The 13,812-nt window shown below is 42.1% G+C and overlaps 1 protein-coding gene across 4 annotated transcripts; it reads left to right on the top strand.

Moving 5' to 3' along the window:
- Window positions 1–13: 13 nt before the first annotated feature.
- golm2 (golgi membrane protein 2) lies at window positions 14–13,804 on the top strand. Of its 4 annotated transcripts, none has more exons than XM_073465156.1 (10): window positions 14–1,115; window positions 5,962–6,016; window positions 6,173–6,275; window positions 6,577–6,667; window positions 6,871–6,994; window positions 8,139–8,222; window positions 8,765–9,043; window positions 9,450–9,587; window positions 11,570–11,737; window positions 12,737–13,804. In XM_073465156.1, exons 1-10 carry the CDS (start codon window positions 789–791, stop codon window positions 12,811–12,813), a joined length of 1,446 nt encoding a protein of 481 aa, XP_073321257.1. In that variant the 5' UTR covers window positions 14–788; the 3' UTR covers window positions 12,814–13,804. The 4 variants fall into 4 exon arrangements, with proteins under 4 accessions (XP_073321257.1, XP_073321260.1, XP_073321258.1 ...); XM_073465157.1 differs by having other exon boundaries at window positions 700–1,115; window positions 8,142–8,222; window positions 12,737–12,911; XM_073465159.1 differs by lacking the exon at window positions 11,570–11,737 and having other exon boundaries at window positions 39–1,115.
- Window positions 13,805–13,812: the final 8 nt, after the last annotated feature.

The raw sequence follows: 13,812 nt of genomic DNA, 5'->3' as shown, positions 1-13,812 counted from the left end.
CTATAGCTAGCTTAACGCGGCGCAGGGATCATGTTTGGTCGGCAGCAGCAGCGAGTTGAGGAGAGTGTGACACAAAGCCCGTGTCCTTAGTGTCTGCTAGGGTTTGGTCAGTTGTGTCACCGGGGTCATACCCGTCCCTCGCAAGAAAAGACGACACCTCCGTCGTCTGACAGGCAGCAGCTGATTGTGTTGTCGCACCTTCCGTCGCTAGCTGGTGTGAAGCGGTTAGCTGGACATCGGTAACGTCAATGGGAGCTAACGTTATCGCCAGGTCGGCATCGAAAATCATCACTGGTCCTGTTTGACGGCGATTCTGCGATTAAAGGAGGCTTCGGACGTCAGTGCGCGAAGTCCCGAGACAGAAAAGAGGAGCGTGAAAACGAAGTAGCTGGAGGCTAATGGTGTATAGCTAGCTGTGTGGTGTGTAGTCGCTCTCCTCGGTGCCACGGAGCCGTGTAGCTGTCCACGTCTCGTCTCGTCTGCTGTGTTTAACGTTGCCAGCTGAGCTAGGCCACGTCCCTGCGGGCGTATTTCATCCAACCCACTGACATTGGACGAGTTGCGGAGAAGATGCCTAGTGTGCGGAAGGAGGAAGGAGAGTAAAAAAGATCAGAAGAAATGTGAAGAAGTCTTGAACATTCATGACTGTCTGTCTGTGTGGTGTTTGCGTTTCCGAGCGGTTGCCGCATATACGCGGCATGTCACGTAGACGGATGTGTTTTACAGCGGGAGGATACTCTCACTGAGCTCTGTGAGGTTGAAGTAAAGATACACTTTGTTTTTTTGAAATGGTTGGGTTTGGTGCAAACCGACGGGGAGGCCGCCTCCCGTCCTTCATCCTCATCTTCTTGATGGTGATCATCGCCATACTGTCTTTCAACTACTGGACAGTGTCCAACAGGCACGGCCGCTTGCTGGATGAGCTGGCGGAGGTGCAGACGCAGGTGAAGCGCACGGACGCGGCGCGGAGCCGGCTGGAGAAGCGCAACTCGGAGCTGATGGTGCAGGTGGACACGCACAGGAAGCAGATCGACCAGAAGGATGGAGACTACAGCGTGCTGGAGGGCAAGCTGCAGGCCCGAGAGGCGCTCATCAAAAAGTGCACTGATGATAAGGTAATTTGTCTAATCCCCACTCCAGCTCTGGTGCAATTAAAGCTTAATTATTACAGGTTAATTTCACTGGAGCTGTGTTTACTGACATCTGGCACGTCCAGGAACCAAAGTTTTCACAGCCCAGGAAAAAAAAACATGATCAGACAAAGCTGGGTGATGGTGACAGAGCCAAGCATCATTAGTAGCTTGAGCCTCAGTACCAGGGGTAGACCGATTATCAGGGCCGATATTCAGCATTTTCCGATTATCGGTATCTGATTTTTCCGTCAGATTGCCAATAAAATAAACTAATTTAAAAATGTGCTACCTTGGCTCTGATGCCACATCCTCTCACACAATGTTCAGCCCACAACAACTACTGGTTGGTAACACGTCACAATTAATAACCTATAAACACTGAATAATCTGAATCTGCAAAGTAACTAGTAACTATATTCATAAAATAAATGTCGTGGAGAGGAAGTGTGAATTTGTAGAAAAAGGAAATACTCAAGTAAAGTTCCTCAAATTTGTGCTTAAGAAGTTAAAGCTACATAAAGCCATTTTGGTTGAACACTACTCAATACCTCTATTAACTACGTGTCTACATTTTAGAAAGGGCTGTTCATGCTCTCGTACAGTATTTAACAAAGGTGTGGGCGGGGAACGCAAATAATAATGGGAGCAGAATGAGAAAGCAGGATCCGTGTTGATTTCACTGAGCTCGTCAGACAAGTTTAGATAAGTATCACTTAACTGTAATAAAGCGAGGAACACTAGCACTGCTATCTCATATTATCTTATCTCATCATTATCAGTATTATAGTAGCCGAAATCAATCGCATCATCACAATATTTACTTTATGTTGCTGTAATTTCCCTATTCTTTTGTCAGATGGAGCCTGTACTTGAAAACGTTGGCAGCTCATGATGGGTGGGTTGGGGTGGCAAAGCTGTATCTGCTTTTAAAGAGGCAAGAAGTCAATATGAAGACGACATCGTCTTGAGTGGCAAGTGGCAGATGATACATGAAAAATTGATAGGCATTCCTGTCTGTTTTGCTCCACCAACATAGTTGTTTTCCTGGAAATTCACAGCTAAAAGCTCTCCAAAGTGCACTAATATCCAGACTAACTTCTTACACTGGTTGCACCGGCACATAATTTAGGTGCACCCGATAATGCATTTTAATTTAATTTCTTAACACATTATGTAAATTATTGTAAACAGGAATAAAGAACGTGTTTTTCCTTCACGTTTTTCTTAATCACAGCACACACAACAAGAAATGGCGATAACCTCAATTGTTTAAAAAATTAAACTGCTAAATTGCTGATTTTAGGGTGCAAGTGCGACCAAAATAGTTGCAACCTGCTGTTAGGTTTTTGAGGGGAAAAAAGTGTAATGGTGTTGTTTCACTGTGCCTTTTGCTTTTTAGCCACTTATAATGTATTTAAGTGTGGATAACATTATCCTTAAAGTAATGGATTTTAGGATGTATCGTAAATGCAACACGATTTATACTGTACATCCACTTTTAGATGAATGTGCTATCAGTTGACACTCTTTTCTAATTTATGAGAAGAGATGAGTCCACACAGTACCGATTTTTGGTAGACTAAAAATGAGTCGGTTTGTTTCGTGAGCGTAGTTGTTTAAAGTCCACACCTTTCCCCAAATACTTAATAAAAGACATAATCACATTCACAAAGAAAAACAATTTGAAGTCAACTTCCATATACTATATTGATATTTTATCGATTCATTTAACCAGCACATTTTGAAGCAGTTGTGAGGCTCTAATTTATTCTCTTTGAGTGGCCCGTTTGTATGCTCCACAAGGCTATTTCCACCTTTTGTCCTGCACAGTGGCCCAGCCAGCAGTTCACTGTGTTGTGTGTCCAGCTGCCCCGGGAGACGTTGAGACAACAGATGGGTGGGAGGTTTTCCTGTAATTTGCATCCCGTCTGATGTGCTTATTTCTCATAGACATGGACACATTTGTTTAGCTTATGTTTATCTTATATGTGATGTAATGCCACAGTCATATCAGTAGAGCTAAACTAGGACACATTAAACTTGACGTCTCATTTGAATAGAAGCAGAAGATGACTTAATGACTGTCTGATCCTGAAGCGGCAAACTTCTCACTACTCATTGGTAATCAGTGAAATGTATATTAAAGAAACACTTAAGTATATTTGGAGGGTAATCTGCAGGACTATCAGGCTGAGAGCAATTATCTTGCTCATCATTTGCTGACAAGCTGTCCTTGACCACAACACATCAAACCTCTTCCTCTTAGCTTCTTGAGTGCAGTTACTCAGTGACCAGCAAGATAATGCTGCTAGTAATAGGCAACCTATTTGTTTAAAATGAATCTTAGATTTTTAAGGCCTTCTGAAACGTTTCTCCTGCCGACCTTTGCACGCTGTGTTTGTGTGCCAGATCCGTTATACTGTGGCCAAATCAAATTATAGCACAACAATGGCCCTGTAACAGTTAGCCTTCTGTTTGGTGCCTGTTGTGCTGGCACCGTCTGATCATCTGCAAACTGACAATTTTATGTTTTTATGCAATACTTAAACCCCTCTTGGCAGCCAAGTTGTTTGACAGTGTTGAAAAACTGTCTTTGTATAAGAGATTTAAAAAGCCAGAGCTTCAATTTTTGAGCCGAGTTCAGTTAGTGAAGTGTAGAAAAACTGTGTAGAGTCAGAGCGCCCTAATTTCTTGATTGTCACTTCAGTATCCTGATTCCTGTTTCCGTAATCCCGATAAAGGCAGGTGCTGAATAGCAGTCGTTCCACTCCTTTCTTTAGTCAACAGCCCAACCCTGTTTCAACAGGCGTGTTTGCTACATACAGTGAGAGGCCTGCAATGCAGAGAAAAAACTACTGACAGTTTAGTCTCAGTGAGCTGCCATACAGTATATTATATATAGTCCCGTTCCCTTTAGGTGCAAGAATGAGTTACGCAAGCTTATAGTTGGTCATCGAGTCTGTAAACAGACGGCCATGTTGTTGTGTATACAACCTGTTTCAGCTGGCTGCAAAAGGAAGCCATTAAACACCAGTGAGAGTGGCAGGAAGAGGCTTTAGTCTCGACACTGATGCTGCATTTCCTGTCCTCTTTCCCCTCAATGCCCTCAGTCTCAGTCAGTTGTAACTCATTCAAGAAACCAGACAATCACAGTGGATTCAAAAGGGGAACGTTTCTGGCAAAAGGAAAAAACGTATATCCATAGAAATCTCTCGAACCCCTCCTGTTGCATTACTTACTTCACCACTGTCAATTAATATGCTCAGTGTGTGTTACAAACAGTTATTAGCTGAGGTTATATTGATAATATTTCTTCAATCTGATTGAAATTCATCTGATAAGAGATTCCAACTTAATTGTTTACATGGACGTTTAATAGTGATCTGATAAGATGTGGGTGCACACGCCCCAAAGCATTTAATCTGCTGTGAAGCATCAAATCTGACGGAGCTGAGAACAATATTTGCGTTTCTGGTTCAGGCGAATTGCGGCTTCGATCAGCTTTTCAAACACTTTTTCCAACAAATTGTTGTTTCGAGCCTTTTATAAATCAAGGTGTTAAACAATCCTTAAATCTTTTAAGCTCTGTAACAAGAAAGTTGTCAGCCACAGACCAGTTCTGTTTTGCTACTGCCTTGTTTCTGTCCCTCTTGGAAGCAAAATCACCAAATGTTAGCCCCACGGGAGGCGAACATGCGCCAACTGGAGAGAAACAATTGGATTAAGCATTTACATGGTTTGTTAGGCACTGGTATTTTCCTATTGAACGGACGATTGCCTCTCAATCTGAATGAAAATACATTCAGAATGAAAATTAATTCAGATTGGACTGAATTGGATCAGTCTCTTCTGATTTAGGTGGTCACGTGAGGCATTTTCAATCTGATTGTGCTATTATTCTAATTATTAGTGGAATATTAGGGTCCAAATTTTGATTAATGTACTTTCTCTCCATGAAATTTTCCCTCGAAGCTCTGCCAGAAATTGTGTCAAGGCTGCAAGCTTTAGTGGACTGTTTGATACGCTGTCTGCTCTAAAACTTGTCACTGTTGTATTATAAAAGTATAATCATATTAGAGAGAACAGCAGCTGCTGGTTTTTGTCAAGGACAGAACTACAACTTTATACCAGCTGTGTTTCAAACCTGTAGATTTTGAGCGTTTGATACTCTGAAAATACATGTTGGGTATCATTTTAAGTCCAAGGTCGAGGTTTCCCTCCCCTCTACAGCCCCTCTTAATCTTCAAGCCAGCTCCCTCCATCCCTTCAACAGTCTATGATATGAGTTTTATCAAAGCACAAAATAAAGAACAGCCAACAGTTTCATTTAATATCACAGTGAGCGTCAGTGTGGGCTGCAGGTAGAGTTTCACATCTTGAGCTGTTGTATTGGACTTCATTACAGTTTTATTGTCCTTGGCACTTTACTTACTTATGTATAAGCTATCTGTTTCAGTACAAGTGTTTTTCAGCATGTTACAAAGGCACTTATTCAGTGAAGTTGAATGAGATTCCTCATTTTTCAACCATCGGGTTAACGTTTAATACCCCATGTTGGTTTTGATAGGCACGATCTTATTGCCTTGTGGCAGTAACTGAATAAAATGTCACACTGGCTGCCATCTGTTGGTGCTGTGGTGCCTCATACACAGAAGAACAAGACAAACCTGTTCCTCTGCATTCATGTGTAAATGGTGACGTTGCCTGCTAATTAGAGAACCTGTCGCACAGTTTAGACATCTGTAGCTTAACAGGTCAACTCTTAATAGATTAGAGTCAAAACGTAGATACGTAAGATTCCTCAACATGTTTTCTCTCTTCTGTCCAGATGAAGGTGCAAAATGATGTCACAGCCCAAATGACAGAAATCCAGAGGCTTAAAGGTAGGACTTTATCCATATCTGACCAGCAGGGGGCATTCTCAAACACAAAAATGTATCCGTAAGGAAATTGAAATTGTTGAGGAAGTGTTTATTATTCATTCAACACATAATATATTGTGTTTATGTGTTTATGCATGTTTGTGTTGCTGCAAACAGAGCAGCTAAAGGAGCTGAAGCAGGAGTTCATGAAGCAGGAAGAGCAGCTAAGGGAAGTGAAGAAAAACAGCACTACGTTAGAGAGAAAACTGGAGTATGAGAGGTAAGTTAAATCTTCTCCACTTGTCCATTATCATGACATGTAATGGCTTTTCAGTTGACTATTCCCTATAATAAGGTGATATTAGGTCATCGGTTATCCTAATTTCCTATTTTTTGTTAATCTAAGTGATATTTCACTGATATTGGGTGTTCAATATAATAGTAAAATACCTTTATACCTACTCAGTTCTGCTATTTCTCAAAAAAATTATCTTTTCTTTTTTGCATAAACCAATTTTATAATATAATGAAGAAATCCCAGACTATGTGGGTGAAATTCACAAGGAATATGTCTTAACCAGTTTACAGTGTGGACGTCAAATTGCACAACTGAAAGACGAATATGAAGAAACAAAAAAGACCCTGGAGGAGGAAGCAACAAAGCTAAGACAGGTTAGTGTCGTTTGTACTCCAGACCAACAAGATAGTTGTCATTCTTTAGTACATAATACACATACATTTATTCAGCACTGTAGGATTAATTCATTTTTAACACCGATGTACTGACAGTATACAGTTAAACTCTCTAAGTGTCTCCTCCTCTTCATTTTCAATATGCTCCTTTGTCTCTGATGTACCTTTTAACAATTCATCAGAGTTTGATGGACGGCCAAAAGGGCGTAGTGGCAGGTAGACGTGCAGAGGGAGCACCTGGCGTGGAGATGGTCGGAGAGCGCCATACAGTGGCCACTCGCCGACATGACAGTCCGGATTTAAAAGGTACGGTAGACGAGACAGTGTCGACCAAAGCTTATGCTGTTATGACCCTTTCTTCCTTGTATTGCTGTGTACGTACATGCTAAATGTAGTATTTTATTTACTATAATGAAGTTTAGATGCACCAATCTCTGATATAATGAAGAAATTGAAGGGCGGGTCCATTATTTTTGGGGGTTTTTGAGTCTTATTTATCGTTTTGTGGTGCTCTTTTTGTATTAATATCTGAAACTTCTTTGAAGTTTGAGTCAAAATGCCATTATCCTAACCCTTCCAAAACTTTTCCCCATGTGACGTAGGATTCTGCATGATGACGATGCTACAAATAAGCCCCTTAGCCTAACAATGTGCCTCTCCTCAGTGACTTGAGAGCTACAGATCTGTGTCTCTTTGAACATGGTGGGGGTGTGGTTGAACTACACACAGAGTCACAGGGCTGGTCAGTGGCCACACAGTTGACAGGATGAGGCGTTCACTTTGGCAGAACATAACCACCATGACACAATCAGAAAATAACGTTTAATCTGTGTCAACTTCTCAGTGTTTTTACAAGCAGCAACCGGCAAATCCTGCATAGATGCAATTAGGCAAAGGAAGGCAAGGCAAATGTATTTGTATAGCACCTTTCATACGCAAGGCAATTCAAAGTGCTTTACATGTACAATACAAACGATAGCAATAAAACAAAAATACTAAAAACAGATGATAAAAACAGAAATTGCAGGCAAGCAGCCGAAAGGACACAGAATAAAAACAAGAAAACAGCAATCAAGACATACAAAGTAAAAGCAATAAAACTAACAAAGACATTTGATTTAAGTTAAGGTCTAATTTTAATTTTAAAAAGCATCATCTTCTACCTCTAAGATCAAATCTTCCGAGCTAACCCTTTGAGAGGGGAGGCAAGGGCATCAGCACTGTGACCCACATCACATCACTGCCTTTAGTAACAGCTGAGTGGGAGTTTCCATTTCAAAGACCTAGAAGAGAAACGCGTCTGGACCCGCTCTTTAAATATGATAATTACACTCTTGTTTGTTTCCTGCATATCTCGTTCCTCTCATAAGTGACAGATTAAAAGGGAAATCATCAAACATTTTCAATGTCAAACCGTGTACTAACAAATACTCCCTCTGCTCTGTTACAGAAGAGATGGGTAAGCCTGGCAGCGACGCTGGCATGCCCGGTATTGAAGACAGTGAGGTGGGAAAAATCGATGATGTGCAGTTTGGTAAGCAATGGACCTAAACTCATAAAGCCATTTTCAGATTTACAAGGGAATTAATGAGTGAGGAAAATTATGTTAAAAGTATAAACATTGACATTTTAACTCGTTTGTAAGGCAGTATGGGCAGAGCAAGGTCACGTAAAACGATAAAAAAGATGATCCCAGTGTTCAGTGTTTGGACAGATCAGATTGTAAATATGGATTTACACACATTTATGATTTTGAACCTGTGACTTGTGTAGGGGGCTGAGTAAATAAACTCAGCCTGTGCAAACACAAACACATCAGTTTACCAGTTAAGAAATGCAACATCGAAAACAAAACTGGAGAAGAATTACTAACCACTGGACTACAGACAGACGTGAATAGCTCTGTGGCAGGGTCAGGAAATGCCACTCCCTTATGTCACCAAACGTGTCATCAAGAAAACAGCTTGTTTGGGGTCATGGCTCTAAATACGTACTGTGTATCTGTTCCTTGTGGCGAGTCAAACACGAAAAATTCACCACAGTGTGTCTTTACATTTCCAATCTGTTTATCCACAGCCTTGAAGAAACCAGCCATCACTCAGAAGCACGATGAGGCCCCAGATGTGGTTGTGGGAGCCGGTGCTGGACCTGGAGTCGGGGCAGCTGATGGCCCCGGGGGCCAGGGCCTGTCACTGGACGAGCCCAGGCTCCAGCAGGACAGAGTGGAGGGCCGAGCAGCAGTGATCGCACCTCAGGGCATCGTCAAACAGGCGGAGAAAGCGGTAGTGTTCGAAGAAGACAACAAGGCAGGTATCAAGGCGGATGAGCTGGGAGAACAACAAAGACAACTTCAAGGTACAGAATGCACCACATCCATGTAATTTGTATTAATTATGATAGTCAGTCTTTCGAGGCATGTGATTATTTGTTCTCAGGCTTCATTGATATGTAGCTTCTGACTGAATCTTTAGTTAATTAAAAGGCAGCAGAGAATAGCTGTTATCTTTCATTGCCAGTTTCTACATTTTAATGAGTTTTCCCAGTCTTGTGTGACATCTTTCACAACTTAAGGTGCAACATTAAAGCATACAGACGCAGTAGTTTTTACCACTCTAATAACAAGGCATTTATTTGCTCGGGACATTTAGTCGTAGCAGACGAGGAGGAAGTTTGACGCTTTGATGAGGTGTAACAGTGAACATGTTTGACCTTTTTGATATTTTATTCATACATGTAACACAAGTGTCTTTGTCATTCCCAGCTCCTGATAATGTAAAGGGTGACAGCGAACACCTGAAGGGGATTGCTCTGCCCCCCAACCCTGCCCAGGTACCCAACCCCATCCAGCCTCACCGCGCCAAAGACCAAGTTCAAGCAGAGCCAGTACACCACCGCCAAAGTGAGTTCCTCCACGGCAATTTGAAAAAGGGAAGACTGTCATTTGCAAGGGCGGCTTTAGTTGGTGGTTTTTATTAACCTATTGATTGGTGATTTATTTTGAAGGGGTGTGTGGGGGGGTAATATTACAAATACAAATAATAACTATAATCACAGCTGTTGCTTGCTAGTGCTTAGCTGCTGCCTCCAGCTCTCTGTGATGAGTGTCAACGCAGAGAGTAAAATACTTGTTGGTGTCATGCCTTCGGTGTGAATTTTCCCCATTGCTAACTGGTTACAGCCCTACTTCTATATAACACACTTTCATCTGTTTGAATGTTAGTCATGTCTGATGGGTAGGAGCTCTGTCAGGGAGTAGAGCGAGGGCTCAGTTGCAGAGGAGAGGAGACAAATGACACACACCTGGCTCCCAGATGATCCTTTCCTGCTGCCTGGCTTCTGCTCTGCTCTGCTGCCTTTCCTCCCTCCTTCTCTTCAGTTTTCATACGTTCGTCTCTTTTATCTCCCTTATACATCAGCCTCACCCTCTGCAGCATCCACTGCTTTAAACACTTGACTGTATTCAGTTCACGTCTTTATTTTGTTTTTCCTCCTAATCCTCTCATCTCTTTATACTTGCATCCTATTATGGCAAATTAACACCCGACACCCACCAGATGTCTCGTTTTTTTGGCAGTGTCTGGTGCTCACTAGACACTAGCAGCCCAGAGACACTGCCTCAGTGCATCTCGAGTCCCCACCCTGTCCTGTCGTGATCACCAGAGCAATCTCAAACCTGCAGGAAGCGAGAGAGGGACATAAACCGCCTCAGATGTTTGTGCGATAGAGGTCGGTAATATATTGTACGTATGTTATGATCAGTTTCTCTGATTGGCAATTTTATAGGGCTGCATAATTAATCAAAAATGACAGAACTGGAAATATGACAGTGCAATATCCAATCTGCAGAAGCTGCAGTTTTTTGATAAAGGTCAAATGTGTGACAAAAACGCATAATAAGGAAGAATATTGCAATATATGTGAAAATAATCGCAATATGATTTTTTTTCTTCTCCATAACGTGCAACCCTACAATTTTATAAACCTCTGGACTTTATAAAGTCCTTTTGGATCTTTAACGTGGCCGTCTGACACACGGAAAATACTGACTTCCTGTTCAGTGTTAAAGCAGGTTAAAAATTGTAAAATGTTACAAGATTAGATGATAAATGTCGCTGTTCCACTGCCACATGTTCATAAGATGGGATGAGGTGCAATGTACCTTTACTGATCGCCCATAGGAGAAACTCACATTGACACGGCAGTGTGAGGGGAAAAGAAGAAAGAAATGTACGAAACAAATCAAATAAAAATAGACTCAAAATGAAAAAGATAAAATAGAAATACTATATAAAATAGATGGTTGTGTTCACAGTATCCAGTAAAAAGACTTCAGCCTGACGTATTTCAACACACGTCAAATACTGATTTATCGCATAAAGAACAATTTTCATCCTCTTCCGACGATCACAGTTAAGATGGCTTCTGCATGCGAAGCTGCTCTTTTAGAAACGTCACACTTTCAGTATCTTCGGCCTCGACTTGAATCAAATCAATCAATGGAAGCGTAAGATGGGATTTACAGCAGGACTATTGTGTTTGATTGATTGGATCGTACAGATGATTAAACCCGTAACACAATTAGCACTCGGTGCTCCCCGCACTTTAAACCTCCCTCATTACAAGAGAACCACATTTGTTTCCACTCAACACTCTGCTTTCAAGTCCATGATTGACTCTCCCTGCTCCTCTGAAACACTTGTCTTCTAATTAACATCTGCCACCCTGTATCCATTCACCTCATCCCCTTTATCTTCTGTCACCCTCTTCATGTGATCACCGATTTCCTTCATGCATTCATTATGCAGTATTTTCACCCATTCCTCCCTACAACTGCCTTCGCTTCCCTCCCTTCCTGATGAGGCCCTTCTCTGCCTCCTGCAGGCCGGTTCTTTGATGAGAACGAGTCCCCAGTAGATCCGCAACACGGCTCTAAGCTAGCGGACTACAATGGGGACGATGGGAACGTTGGTGAGTATGAGGCCGACAAGCAGGCCGAGCTGGCCTACAATGAGGAAGAGGATGGTGATGGTGGGGAGGAAGACGTTCAAGGTGAGCCAGGTCGGGGGACTGGATTACCTGTCCAGATGTGTATCCACCATTCCTCCCTTGCTCCCTCCCTCCACCCCTGTCCTGCTGCCAACCCTCCCCTGCATTTGTCCCGACAGTTAGAGTAGCTCACAGTACCCCGAGTTTGCTCCTGAGATCCTCCATTAACAAAAAAAAAACACCTTCAGGGTCAAAGCAGGACTGCTGTGCGCGCAGTTCAGGATGAGTAACATTGTGTTACTGTATAGACACAGCAACAGTCTTGACCCCCAGGAAACTTGCGGTTCTGTGAGAGTAATTCAGTCGCCATGTAGTATTTTCTCTCCTGCCTGTGCTTCATTTTAGCTTCACCACCTGTCTGTGCCCACCAAACATCTGACCCACATCTAGACCAGTAGATAAATATAGCTCACTGTGTTCGTGAATGTGTCTGTGTTTCTCCTTTTGAAATATCAAAACGCATGCCCGTGTTTTTTTTCTCTTTGTTGTTTCTTTCCTGCCATGAATTTCTGATTCGCCTGCTAGATTAGAGTTTTAATATTTGATGAGAGTGTAACAATGCTGCATTTTGAGAACGATGTTTTTGTTTTCATCCTCCTGAAACATTTTTTAAGTCATGTCAGCGTCATTTCTGTCTATTACATCTTTGTCGAACTGTTTGAACTGTATGCAGTCTCTTATAACGGCCTACAAGGAAGCTAATAATAAGTGAGGTAGATGTAGGAAGTTAGATGTTTCCTCTCAATTCATTTATTTTACATTAAAGGTGCAATAATGTGAGAATTGTAATTGTTGACGCGCCGACGTTAATCCAAACCATAAAAAACAAATCCTGATATTTCTCGACTGTTCACTGTAACAGAGCGGAGTCGAGCTTGTGATGTGATCGTAGTTAAGATAAATGATAAGCGATAACTTGTTGTGTGGTTACAACACATCACTGAGCGTACCGTCTTTAACTTTGACCTCTAACGTTTGTGTCGCTTTCTGTTTTCCCCCCAGACGACGACGATCGAGACATGCAGGGAGAGCGCGCCGTGGATTACGGGAAAAGACACCAAGCCATTGACATTCTCTGAGCGGGGAGTCGTTCAGCCGTAGCTCATTTAAAAACATTCAGACCTTTTCTCTACGACCACGGTCCTTCTTGACAAAATAGTTTGAGCATCGACATGTTTAAGAGTTTATAGGGTGCATCCTCATCGTCACGGACTATTTTGAAGAACAGGACTTTGCAACTAATGAATTAATTCTGAATAACATAATACGAAGAGAAAAACAGTCCCGGCGTTGTCCTGAGCTGCTGTTGATCTGCTCGTGGTTCTCAGTCATGACAGTAGAGATGACATCATGTATACTGACTGTTGACTTGTGTTATTTGATAACTGCCTCAGTTCATAAAGGAGCCGTCTGAAAAGAGCCCTGTCGACTCGTACCTGAACTTCAAGGTCCAAATGTGTTTGGTTTTTTTTGCTACTTTCCTTTTCAGGTCGCTCGACACAAACAAACTCTTCACCTGAGATGTTCATCAGAGAGACTAATTCAGCGTTCTGCCTTCCTAACATCACTTTTGGACTCGGACACGGAGGGGATTTTTCTTTTTCTTTCACTTACAGGAGTGGGAATGTGTTACAAATGCCAAGGACTCTGCTTACGGCCTATTAAATCAATTTCTTTTCTTGGTGACAGACACTCGGAAGTGCTCCTCGCTCTGTTTTCTTTCTTCAGCGATGCCCTTGCATGCATTTGAACCTTTTTATTAATCAAAAACTGAGCAAAATACTGATGCTTAAGCAATACTTAGAGCGACTTTAGTATCCTCCAGGGTGTGCGGAGATCAACCGAGCACACGGAGCTGACCTTACTGTACACATGCTTCCATTAATGAGGTCTCTTGTACATAATGTAGTTGAACTGTTACCGTTTGTACTGAGGGAAACTTAAATCCTCACCTTTAGGGAAATCCATGAACATGAAACCAGTTGTGTTTGTGCAGGATTTCCCATGGGGGAGGGGGGGAAAGGCACAGTGAATGTAATTTAATTTTATTAAAGGTGATGCTTCATGTCATTTCTCTC

Source organism: Pagrus major, chromosome 4 (genome assembly GCF_040436345.1).
Source record: "Pagrus major chromosome 4, Pma_NU_1.0".
In the NCBI taxonomy this organism is placed as follows: Eukaryota; Metazoa; Chordata; class Actinopteri; order Spariformes; family Sparidae; genus Pagrus; species Pagrus major.
This window is presented reverse-complemented; position numbering and strand designations above follow the sequence as displayed.

Excerpts from the sequence above, each read along its gene's own strand:
- golm2 (XM_073465156.1), top strand. The coding sequence starts at position 789 with ATGGTTGGGTTTGGTGCAAACCGACGGGGAGGCCGCCTCCCGTCCTTC. Across the intron at positions 6,017-6,172 it reads AGAAATCCAGAGGCTTAAAG|AGCAGCTAAAGGAGCTGAAG; the intron begins GTAGGACTTTAT and ends TGCTGCAAACAG. Across the intron at positions 6,995-8,138 it reads TGACAGTCCGGATTTAAAAG|AAGAGATGGGTAAGCCTGGC; the intron begins GTACGGTAGACG and ends GCTCTGTTACAG.